This window comes from Alexandromys fortis, unplaced genomic scaffold, assembly GCF_014885135.2.
Source record: "Alexandromys fortis isolate MF-2015 unplaced genomic scaffold, M_Fortis_MF-2015_v1.1 scaffold_242, whole genome shotgun sequence".
NCBI lineage: Eukaryota > Metazoa > Chordata > Mammalia > Rodentia > Cricetidae > Alexandromys > Alexandromys fortis.
Genome location: NW_026068123.1, coordinates 367,291 through 379,427, shown reverse-complemented (window position 1 = coordinate 379,427; position 12,137 = coordinate 367,291). Strand labels below are relative to the sequence as shown.

Here is a 12,137-nt window from a genome sequence, read left to right as displayed (position 1 = left end):
TCCCAAATGCTGGGATTAAAGGCATGCGCCACCACCGCTCGGCTTATTTATTTTTTTGAGTCAAGTTTTGCTAGGAGATCAGTGAGCAACAAGAGATTCAACAGGAGTTGTTAAGTTGGGTCAGAGGCCCTAATCGTGAATTGTACATTAATATGTAATCTATGATACTGCTCTGGGATTCAAGATCCTCCTGCCTCAACCTCTCAAGTACTGGGATAATTTGCATCCACCACCATACTGAGCATTTGGGGAATTGGGGATGGATCCCAGAACTTTATGAGTGCTAGGCAAACATTCTACCAACTGATCTATTTTGTTTGTTTCTTTGAAACTGAATCTCACTATGAAGCCCTCACTGGCCTGAAACTTTTTTTTTTTTAAAGATTTATTTATTTATTATGTATACAACATTCTTTCCATGTATGTTTGTATGCTAGAAGAGGGCACCAGATCTCATTATAGATGGTTGTGAGCCACCATGTGGTTGCTGGGAATTGAACTCAGGACCTTTGGAGGAGCAGGCAATGCTCTTAACCACTGAGCCATCTCTCCAGCCCCATCCAAGATTTATTTTTAATCAAGTCTGTGAGCCTGTGTGTGTGCATGCTCACAGGTGCACATACAGGTGCCTGGGGCGGCTCCAATGGACCGGGAAAAGGGGTGGTTGTGAGCTGCCTGACATGGGCACTGAGAACCAAACAGATCCTCTGGAAGATCCAGAGCAAAATAAAAATAATAATAATGATAAATAAAATTTAAAAAAAGCCTCCACCTCCCAGCACTGAGATAAGAGGTACCTGACACTGTACCGTTCTGTATGTGGTTTATGTGGTATGTGATGTCTGGGATGGAATGCAGGGCTTCATGCATCTTTGGCAAGCCCTTGCAGCTGGCCGGTGGTAATGGCGGCACATGCCTTTAATCCCAGCACTCAGGATGCAGAGGCTGGCAGATCTCTGTAAGTTAGAGGCCAGCCTGTTCTACAGAGTGAGTTCTGGGACAGCCAAGGCTACACTGAAAAACAAAAACAAACAAACAAAAGGGATGGCATCTTGCTATGTAGCCCAGGATAGCCTAGAACTCACAGCAATCCTCCTGCCTCATTCTCGCAAATGTTGGAATTATATATGTGTGCTACCATGCTCAGTAGACTTACGTTTTTATGTGGCTGGGGGAAAATCGAAAGGAAAATATGGTTTAGGACGTATGAAAAGCACAGGAGTTAGGGCTTGGTCCAACAGCAGATTGCTTACCCAGGATATCTGAGGCCCTGGGTTCCATCCCTAGCAGCTGAAAAAATAAACGAAGTCAAGGAAAACAATAATAAGCTTTGTGGTGCCAGATATCAAAAACAAACTCTTCTCTTATGCCCTTGAAAACTTCACGCTGGCTGCGGTGGCTCACACCCGAAATCCCAGCTCTGGCAAGTCAGACGGGGGGCAAGAGAAGAGCAGCCTGGGCTATAAAACCGACCTGCCTCAAATACATGCGCTCTTACAAAGTAAATGGGTCGAGGATGGAGCTGAGTGGTAGAGAGTTGCCAAGCATGCTCCAGCCCTGGGTACCATCCCCAGCATCCAACCTGTAACCCCAGCACTCAAGAGGTAGAGGCGGCAGCAGGTGCAGGGTGTGTGTGTGTGTGTGAGTGAAATTCAAGGTCATCCTGGGTTTCATTGAGTTCAACACTAACCTGGGCTACCTAAGACCCTGTCTCCAAATAAATAAACAAATATATTAATGAAATGAAAAAATAAAAATTCAGAAGCGGGTCTGAAGTGTGACCCAAGGTAGAGCGTTGGCACAGCATGTGTGGGGCCTGGGTTCATTCCTAGCACCACATAATAAAACCAAAGCACAGTAGGCAGGCAGTGGTGGCACACGTCTTTAGTCCCAGCACTTGCGAGGCAGAAGCAGGCAGATCTCTGTGAGTTCGAGGCCAGCCTGGTCTACAAAGCAAGTGCCAGGATAGCCAGGGCTACACAGAGAAACCCATCTCCAAAAACCAAAACCAACAAACAACAACAAAACTCCCCAAACCAAAACAAAACAAAAAGCCCAAACACACAGAAGCCAAAGAACAGAAATGCTCACAGGAGCTGTGCCTGCGACAGAGAAGCTGAGGCTGGAGCATGGCCATGAGTCCTAGGCCAGTTCCTGGCCTACAGAATGGGACCCCATCTTAACAAAACAGAACGGACAAAAATCTAGGGAGCAGCCACACCTGGGTGGGGGAGGCGGAGTCTGGCGGTCTAAATTTTTCTGCACTTTTCAATGTTTCTATAAACATTAGAAATCACTTTTCTGTTGCCTGAGCCAGGGTCTTACTCTCTAGCCCTGGCTGACCTGGAGCTCAACATGTAGGCCAGGCTGGCCTCACCTTCACAGACACCTATCTGCTTCTGCCTTCCAAGTGCCGGAATTAAAGGCACGCACCATCACTGTAAGCTTTGTTTTATCGTTTACACGTGTGTCTATGTACTTGCGTGTGAATGAGTGTGTGTGTAAGAGAGGACTGAGAAGGCCATAAAAGGGCATCAGATCCTTGGAGCTGGGATTTTAGGTAGTTGGGTGCTGAGAAGCAAACTTAATCTCTCTGCAAGAGTGGCAAGCGCTTTTAACCACTGTGTACGCAGTCTTTGTTGCTCTGTGGAATCTGCTGTCTGGAACAGGGTCTCTCTGTCCTGGGTTTGTAGAATAGGCTAGGCTGGCAGGCAAGCCCCAGGGATCCACCTGTCTTGGCCTCTCCAGCATTAAGATTGTGTGTTCCATCACATAGTGGGTTTTTAACATGAGTTTTGAGGGTCCAATTCAGGTCATTGTGCTTTTACAAGCCGGGCCATCTCTGTGGCACAGGGACTCATGTCGAACCAGAACAGGGCTGCTAGTACCGGTCCTGGCTTGCCTGGGCTCGCTGACTCTGCCCTGACTTGACTGGCTTGGGATGTTGGAGTGGACAGGGCCCCGGGTCTTTGGATCCAGTCTGCTCATCTCTCTCAAGCCTGGGTGTGTATCTGTGGAGAGGGGTTCCCCCCACCTTCAGCTGGAGAAAGAAAATCCTGCTCTGTTGAGAAACACAGGCCTTGCCTGATGCTAAAGAAGTCAGACAGCTCTGCCTCTTCCTCCAAGGAGTGCACCATGATTTCTCATCAGGCTTACCAAGCTCAGAAGACATACGTGGTGACTGGCCTCACCCCATCTTCCAGCTCTGACACCGCACTGTCAGCGCACGGGAGCCTCTGGAACTCACTCTTGGGTGCTGGGATTCCCCCACACCTTAACTCTTTGTCTACTTCTGCCTCATTTCATCAGCCCAAGTCCGTCTTTATCCCAGGGCCTTGGATCCACTGCGCCCTGGCCTGGTGCTGTATCTTCTCCACCGCCCGTTACTTGTTGATGTTTAGAGACTCACTCTGTAGCCCAGGCTGGCCTTGAAGCTGAGGTGATTCCCACCCACCTACACAGTTTCAGCTTACCGAGTGCTAGGCTTATACACTCGTGCTACTGCACCCGAACAGACTGAGTCAAAAAGACACCACGGAGCCTAGATCCGACCGAGAACATAAACAATACACATAGAGCCGGGCTGCACAACCATGATTCACAGTGCTAGGGCCAGAACCCAGGCCTCCCAGCACTAGACAGCTGCTTTGTCACCAAGTCACTCCCCAGCCCCTCACTGGGGATTCTAGGCAGGGGCTCTACCACTGAGCCACACCCCAGCCCCTCACTGGGGGATTCTAGGCAGGGGCTCTACCACTGAGCCACACCCCAGCCCCTCACTGGGGGATTCTAGGCAGGGGCTCTACCACTGAGCCACACCCCAGCCCCTCACTGGGGGATTCTAGGCAGGGGCTCTACCACTGAGCCACACCTCCAGCACAAGGGTCTGTCAGGACACATCACTTTGAGGAGGTTCAGGATGCTGTCGCAATAGACCACAATTTGAAGAGTATGCTCAAGATTACAGCCACGGGCAAGGGAGGCCAGCACCCAGGGAACTACCACGATTCAGTTCTGTTTCTCTCCGTTTTGACGTGAGCACATATTTCCCACGTGAACACTTTTCACTTTCCTATTGGGGTCTCTCGCAATTTTCTGCAGGGGTATTTTTAAAATGTCATTTATTTCTGGGCACAATAGTGTACATCTTTAATCCCAATACTCCAGGGTCAACGGCAGTGAGTGATCTCTGGGAGTTCGAGGGTAGCCTGGCTACATGAGGAGGCCGTCTCTAAACAGTGACACTGGCTTAGGCTCTTATTTACTTGGGGGGGTGGGATGCCATGGCTTGCACATATGGAGGTCACAGGACAACCTGTTGGGGGGCAGGGTCAGGTCTTTACATTACGTGGGTCAGGCATGGTGGTGAGCACCTGCAATCCCAGCATTTGGAGGTTAGCCTGGTCCCCATGGCAAGCTCCAGGCCAAACAGTGTAATATAGTGGGACCCTGTCTCCAAAACAAACAAAATGTGGGTCGGAGGTCAAACTCAGACTTGGTGGCGAGCAACTTTACCTGCTGAACTGTGTCCCCCTGCCTGAGCAGGGAGCTTTGCAAGTGTTCTCAGGGCCTGTGAGACTAAGTACTAAGCATCTTGGAGAAATCCTGGAACAGACCCACTCCTGATCCATCTAAGTGAGGCCTGATGTAAGCAAGCTGCAGCAAGAGCGAGTGCAGTGAGACATGAGGGAGGACTTCTGGGGTGGCAGTGTCCACAGGCAGTGAGCACAGCTTTGTCTGTATGTCCGGCAAGCAGGAGGTCCCATGACTGCCCTGGGAGGCACGTCTGGAATGGAGGGTGCCTCTCAAAGATTCCAAGGCTGGGCTGGGCGGGCCCCTGGCTGGGGGCCAGAACCTCAGGGCTGGGTGTTTAGATGGACAGGGAACAGAGGGGTGGTTTCCGTAGCCAGCCAGGAACAGGGAAGCAAGGAAACACAGCTGGGCCTGTTAGAATCAGCAGGGCTCCAGTCAACTTAACCTTGGTTATGGGTGTGATAAGTCGGCCTCCATAGGCTCTTGATGCAGACCCTGGCACAGTGAATCCCTGCCCTAAGCCTCAGTCTCCCCAGCCATAATTAGAGTGAAGTCGGGAGTGGATTAAATGTTCTGTAATCCCAACTAGTCATGGAGCTGAGGCAGGAGGAATGAGAGCGTTCAAGGCTGAGCCAGGTGAGGTCTCAGGAGGGGAGATGGAGGTAAAAAGGCAAGGAAGGGCGGGAATGGGAAGAGGAAGGGAAGGCTCAAGGCTGGGGTGCAGTGCATAGCAAAACTGTCTCCAACTCCACATAGCCCAAAGGGAAAGAGAAGAAAACCCAAACCGAACAGCCCACAAAGGTCAACCTGATCGCTGTCAGCAGAAGCAGCAATAAGCACAGCTTGAGCACTTACTTTGTGCACTCGGGTGGATCCATATTAGAGCATGTCACAGAGAGGAAAATGGAGGCCCAAGAGGTAGAGTCACTGCTGGGGTCACACAGTGATGGAACCCGGGGTACCTCGGCTGTTGGCCCATCACTTAGCAGAGCAGCTGGCACCCCTTGGCTCGTGCCAAGACAGAACAGCTGTGACTATTCCTATGAATCACCCTGGCAGCTTCTCCTGGGCAGCTGACAATCTGTATACAGCCCTTCCGGGCACGAGGACTCAGCGCTTCCTCTGGGTGCACCCCTTCCTCTTCTGAAGGCCCCTGCACTCAGGAAGGGTCTCCTCCACCCTCAGGGCTCAGGGCTGGGCAGGGAGATGTACACTGGTTGGCTCTGCCATTGAAGGCCACTCGTGGGGTTTTAATCTGGTGTTATGTGAACGCACGGGATCCGTGGAGAAGGAGGAGTTCTGGACTCCTCATCCTCCTCAAGGTGCCACAGAACAGACACGAGGTAGGGAATCCACACGGCTTCTGAGCACTGGGATCCAGCCACGCCTGAACTACGGACAACATACTCTATCTAGAATTACATGTGCCCAACACGTTCCTGCCATTTTTTAATTCAAAAGAGAGACTCTGTTATGAAACTAACCATCTTGGGGAATGTCCTCCAAACACCTCAATACAACAAGGCAATATGCTTCAAGTTCAATTTCTCTGTGCCTGTATGTATGAGGGCATGTGTGCGGGCATGCATGTGTGTGTGCATGTGTGTATATCTGCGTGCATGTTTCGGTCAGAGGTAAACAGGTGGTGTTCCTCAGATACCGTCTACCTTTTTAAAAATGCACAATTGCCAGGTGGTGATGGCGCACGCCTTTAACCCAGAACTCGGGAGTCTGAAGCAGGCAGGTCTCTGTGAGTTCGAGGCCAGCCCAGTCTACAGAGTGAGTTCCAGAACAGCCAAGGCTGTTAAACACAGGAACCCTGTCTCGAAAAACAAACAAAAACCAATAAAGGTGTCTGAGCTTTTACGTGGCCACAGCACACCTGTGGAGGGCAGAGGGGACGCTCGTAGGTGTCAGTTCTGACTTTCCACCATGTGAACTCCAGGGCTGCAAGGTGCCGTAGCCACCGAGCCATCATGCTGGGCCCATCCTGTCTCAGACAAGGTCTATCACAGACTGAACTCACCAAATAACCTAGCCCAGCAGGCCCCATCCTCCTCCTCTCTGTCTCCCCAGCACTGGGATGAACATGGCCACCGTCAGCCTCTTACATGGTGGCTGGGGATTAGAACTCAGGTCTTCACGCTTGTATAGCAAGCACTTTACCAATTGTGCCCTCTCTCCAGGCCCCCCCCCCCCCAGCTCTGCGGCCCATTGTGGAATTGTTTCCGCGTTAAGAAGCCGGGGCTCCTTGTTCGCTAAAGGTTAGATGAAGGAGAGGCCCTACTGGGTCTCCCCTGAACAGTCACTCACCTGCAGTCCTGGTCACGCCAAAGCAACTCCGTTCTGTAATACTGATCTTCTTGGCCGTGTGCACGTTGCTGGTGCTGGCTGTGGGCACCGGGCACATAGTCTCCACCACCTCATGGCTGCGGAACACGAGGGTGTTCTCTGTGCCCCCAGATGTGGCCAGGGCCTTCAGCCCTGCTCCGTAGGGTTCCAGACTCTGGGCTCGCTGTGCAGGGGCTCCCGCTGCTGTGCTGGCTGCCACCTCCACTTCCCGGGGACCCTCGACCACTCGTACGGTGTCCACACGGACCTGGGTGTCTGGCGGTGGCCAGGCCTGGGGCTGGAGGTCGGCCTGCTGGGTCTGAGCCGCCCGCAGCTCCTGCAGCGCTTTTTTGAGCTGGGTCTCCAACACGGCCACTTTAGCCACCAGGGCAGCTTCACCATCCGGTATGCCCAAGTCCCGTTCCCGGACCCAGGTGCCTACAGAGCGGGTCTCTAGCACAGCAGGGTCATCGGGAGGCTCCGGAAGGTCCAGGCAGAGCTCACCCCGGCCCCGTGTTCCTGAGGGGTGGCCTAGAAACTTCTGGCTCTTGAGTTGCACGGTGAGTTGTCTCTTCTCCTCCTGGAGCACCGACAGCTTGACCTGGAGCACGGGGATCAGCTTCACCTGCTCCTCCAGCTGGCGCAACTTGCGCAGGGCCCCAGCCATCTGCTCTCGCACATGGGCCAGGTGACCTGCGCTGGGTGGTACCGGGGTGGACAGACCCGAGCTGCGAGGTGTGGGTGGCAGCAGGCCTACACCTGCCAGGGAGCTGGTGGAGCCTGCGGCGCTGGGTGTCAGGGAGCCCAGGCCACCTGATGGGGCGGCCGCCTGGTCCTCCAGCCGGCGCCGTGCATCCAGCAGAGTACGCTCCACACGTGGGTTGGAGCCGCCACGGGTCTCCAGCGCCCCATACTGTGGGTAGAAGCCACGGCCACAGTAGGAGTAGGCCGAGTGCCGGCTGTCCCCGCTGGCATCGGAGCACAGCGACTCCGTGGACGTCCACCAGGAACCCGGGCCCCGCGGCAGGGAGCCCAGGCGCGGGCGGCGTTGCACTGCCACCCTGCGCAGTGTGTGGCCCTTCTCAATGTCATCCACGTACTTTAGAAAGTCCAGGTCCAGGCGGTAGCCGTACGGCGTCTCCACAGAGTAAGGTGGATCTGGCTCTTTGCCGGGGAAGGTTGCAGGGGTGGCCTGGCCAGGAGTCCCTGGAGGCAGGGAAAGCCAAGACCTTAAAGTACTGCTGGGCCCCCTGTGCCCAGGCGACAGCCCAGGGACACCGGTAGCTTCTGCCGGAGCTGGGAGTCACCCATTAGCCCTGTCACCCACAGATGCCAGGGTGGACAGCCAGAAGGACAGGGTTGTCCTTCTCCACTCACATTAGGGCCTTCCTGTCTCACAGAGCCTTACATGGCTGTCTCATCCCCACCGTCCCCCATCCCAGGCCCTCACATTAGGGCTGACCTTCCCCCACACTGTCAGTGTCCTTCCCATTCAAGACCTCCAGGGCAGAGCCCTCCCCGCTTCCCCCCTGCCCCTGACCTGGGAACGGGGCAGGCACATGCAGGACCTGGGCCATCCTCTCTCTGCTGTGGCTCCTCAGGTGTCACCTAGCGAACTGTGAGTCACACTGCCTGCAGCACTGAGGCCGACCTGCGGAGGTTGACAGAGTAGTCTCAGCAGCGGTTGTCAAGGGGAGGGGAGGGATGTGGCACCCTCCCTTCGCAGATGGCCTCGCACACAGGTCAGGCACCTCTCAAATTCTTAAACACTCAAGCTCCCCTCCCTACCCTTGCCTGGCTGCAGAAAGTCCTAGAACAAAGAAACCAAACCGCCCTGCCTGTGTGCACATCTGTCCAGCCCTGGACAGGCTCCAGCTGTTCCCACAGCCTCCACATGGCCCCCAGGGCAGGGGGCCCCACCCTTCCTGTGCCCCCTCCCCTTGGCTCATCTTGGATTGTGCACAGGGAGAGCTGGCTAAGAGTAGGTAGAGGGGGCTGGGATGCTAACAGAGACACAGTGGGGATCCCAGAGCCCAGCAAGAGACACAACATGGAGGGTGGGACCCCTCAGCGACCCCAAAAAGTCGAGAGCGAGGTCAGGCCCCTGGAGCAGGGAAAGTGCTGAGGATACAAGCTGCGAGAAGCCTTCCTCTTTATGGAAACAATTTTCTCTAAAAATAAACAGTTTCTCTGCCCAGCTAGAGAGAACTTCCTGCCCCCTCAGGATGTGTCCGGCCTGGGAGGGTAGGGGTGCAGTAGGGATAGAGGTGGGGAGGAGGAAGTAAAGGGGGGTGCCCATGGCCTGCAAAGAGCTCTTACTAAGCCCACTTCAGCCCTGGAGGTCAGCCAGGGTCAGTCTTTTCAGCTGTCTGCCCTCCAGCCACCTCGTGGCAGACACCTCTGCCCATCTCATCCTCCAAGGTGGACCACTCTCGGCTGTGGGCACCTGCTAGGCATGGAGGCAGGCCTGGGAAGCTTGTTTAGTCTCCCTCCACACCTCTGCCCCCCCCCAAGTCTGTGTCTCTCCACATCTCTGCCCTGGCTTTGCTGCCTTGAACACCTGGAATACACAGTGACCAACCAGAGGGAAAACTGGCCCTGCATCGGCCTGGAGTCTCCAATACCAGGACACTGGTTCAAAATATTTCTGGAGACCTAAGAGAGACACAGAGGTAGGGAGCAGTGCTGGGGTAACCTGAGGTAGGGGTGTCGAGATGGAATGAATAAAATGAATAATTATAACATCAACTTACTTTGTGTTTTGTTTTGAGACAGAATCTCAGGTAGCCCAGGCTGGCCTCAAACCCACTAAGAGGCTGAGGATGACCTTGGAACTCTGCTCCTCCTGCTTCTACCTCCCAAGTGCTGGGGACCGCTGGTTGTACCACCACACCCAGTTACGCCATTCTGGGAATACAACACCACATGCTGGGCATGCGTTGTACATCCCCAGTCCCGCTTTTTCTTTTATTATTCTTTCTTTCTTTCTTTCTTTCTCTTTTTTTTTCTTTCTCTTTTTTTTTCAAGACAGGGTTTCTCTGTGTAGCTTTGGAGGCTGTCCTGAAACTTGCTCTGTAGTTCAGGCTGGCCTTGAACCCACAGAGATCTGCCTGCCTCTGCTTCCCAAGTGCTGTGATTAAGGGTGTGTGCCACCACCACTTGGCCCGTTTATGTTTTTAAGAAAAGAACTTGTGCCGTTGGAGCTCATGCCTTTAATCCCAGAGCTCAGGAGGCAGAGACAGGTGCAGCTTTGTGAGTTCAAGCCGGCCTAGTCTACAGAGTTCCAGGACAGCCAGGACTGTTACAGAAAGAAACTCTGTCTCGAAAAACAAAAAAAAAAAAAAACCAAATTTTAAAAAACCTACAGAGAGAGAGAGAGAGAGAGAGAGAGAGAGAGAGAGAGAGAAAGAGTTTACTACACTGCCTAGACCAGCCTCGATCTCGATTCTCTCTGGCCTCAGCAGGCATCCTCCGTGACAACAGGTTATAACACCAACTCTCAGCTGCTACGACAACCCCAGGAGGTAAGCCCTCACCCAAGTTTATCACTGCGTGTGAATCTTGCCCAAGGTCACTTGGCAAGCTGTGGTGGTGGGCCTGGACTTAACCTAAGTGTGGCAGATTCGCCCAAGACACTTCTAGACCCCACACATCTCTTCCCAGACGTAGCGAATGAAGGATTGAGGTTTAAGGGTCCCCAGTCATATGACCGCAGGCAGTAAGTCGGTGGCAAGGGTGGCAGGAGGCCCCTCTCTCCAGACAAGATCCCTGGATGGGGGTGGCGAAAGGAGGCTGGAAGAATCCACAGGTGCGAGTTTTCGGAGAAGGGCCACTGGGTCTCCCCAGAGTGCACCTCCCCATCAGCCTGGGCGGATCTGGGGGCTATCCTGCCTAGCTCTCTCCGCCCCCAAAGTTGAGGGTGAGCAGGACCCCGCCCCGGGCGGGGAGGGGCGGGGCCTGCGGGGTCCCCGTCTAATGGCAAACATCTGCTGATTCCCCCCCCCCCCCACTCGCCCAGCAGCCAGGCCCAGCCCGGCCGGACGCCCGGATGCCTTCCCGCCGCTGATGGTCTGGGCCCGGCCACCGAGAGCTGCGAAAGCGGGAACCCGGGCAGGGAAGGGGACAAAGTTAGATAAGAGAGGTGAAGCAGAGGAAGAAAAGCAGGGAACGATAAAGTAATGGAGGTGGGTTGAGGAAAGAGAAGCAGGGCCGAGGTCAGGGCTGGGGAGGGGGACAGGAGCGTGGGGATCCAGACGCTCAGGTTTGCAAAGTTTGGGCGCAGATGGTGAGACTCGGGAAGGACCAGCTCAGAGAGCGGAGTGAGTTTGTAGCCTGGGGTTGGAAGGGAATTAGAAATTCTGATAGCCCCCCTAGAGCAGCCCGGACCCCAAGCCACCCCAACCAGCCCTGGGTGCCACTCGCCTGGCGCGCTCCAGCTTTCGCCGTCCCAGGCGTCCTGCGCGCTCCGCCTCGGCCGCCGAAACCCAGCCCGGCCAGCGCGGTAGCCACGCCCCAATCAGCAAACCCCGCCCCTTCAGCCTCCGGGGCGCCTGGGCAGCGGGGGCTGGGGGCGAAGTTGAAGGGTGGTCGTGGGGGTGCACGGTCTCTCGCTGCTGCCTGTGCACGTCCTAGGGGCTCAGTCGGCCCCTGACCACTAGCCTTCGGGACAGGGTCCCTCTCCTCCAAGGCTGGTGCCCGCCCTTTGCAGCTGGACGCTGCAGGGGGGCGGAGCTGGCTGCGGCCCAGCTCGAGGGCGGGTGCGGTGGCGGCGACTGGAGGTCACCCCTCCCCCGTTGGCCGCCGCCGGCTGGAAGCCGTCCAGCTGCGGGCCGGGTGTACCGTGGCGTGACCGCCGGCCCTAGCTTAGAGATAACACTGACGAGTAACCCAGCCCCCGCCCCCACCTGTCTAGGCCTCAGTTTCCCCATTAATAAAATAGGGTTAATCATTGACCTATGTGATCGGTGTATTCAGAAAATTTCTTTTAAACTATTCACAGGCTGACACAAGTAAGTCACAGTCCGTGGGGTCATGGGGTTGTGGGGTTTGGATGGATCCCAGGACTCTGAATGCTAGGTAATCACCCTGCCACTAAACTGCACCCCCAGCCCAGAGAACTACTTTTGTTTGCACAGAACTTTCTGAAGTCAGTCTGGCTGTGGCAGTGCACACCTGTAGTCCCAGCGTATCAAAGAGGTGGAGCCAGGGCTACCAGGGCTCCTCCAGTTGAGAGAGAGAGAGAGAGAGAGAGAGAGAGAGAGAGAGAGAGAGAG

At 54.8% G+C, this 12,137-nt stretch overlaps 1 protein-coding gene across 4 annotated transcripts in view; it reads right to left on the bottom strand.

Moving 5' to 3' along the window:
• Positions 1–11,552, bottom strand: part of Kank2 (KN motif and ankyrin repeat domains 2) — a 30,075-nt gene extending 18,523 nt beyond the window's left edge. The window contains exons 1-4 of one of the 4 annotated variants that reach the window (XM_050125424.1): positions 10,401–11,267; positions 9,618–9,771; positions 8,405–8,515; positions 6,847–8,070 (exon numbers count right to left, since the gene is read on the bottom strand). In XM_050125424.1, coding sequence (XP_049981381.1) covers positions 6,847–8,070; positions 8,405–8,441 — 1,261 coding nt within the window. In that variant the 5' untranslated portion in view covers positions 8,442–8,515; positions 9,618–9,771; positions 10,401–11,267. The other 3 variants (XM_050125425.1, XM_050125422.1, XM_050125423.1) reach the window with 3 other exon arrangements.
• Positions 11,553–12,137: the final 585 nt, after the last annotated feature.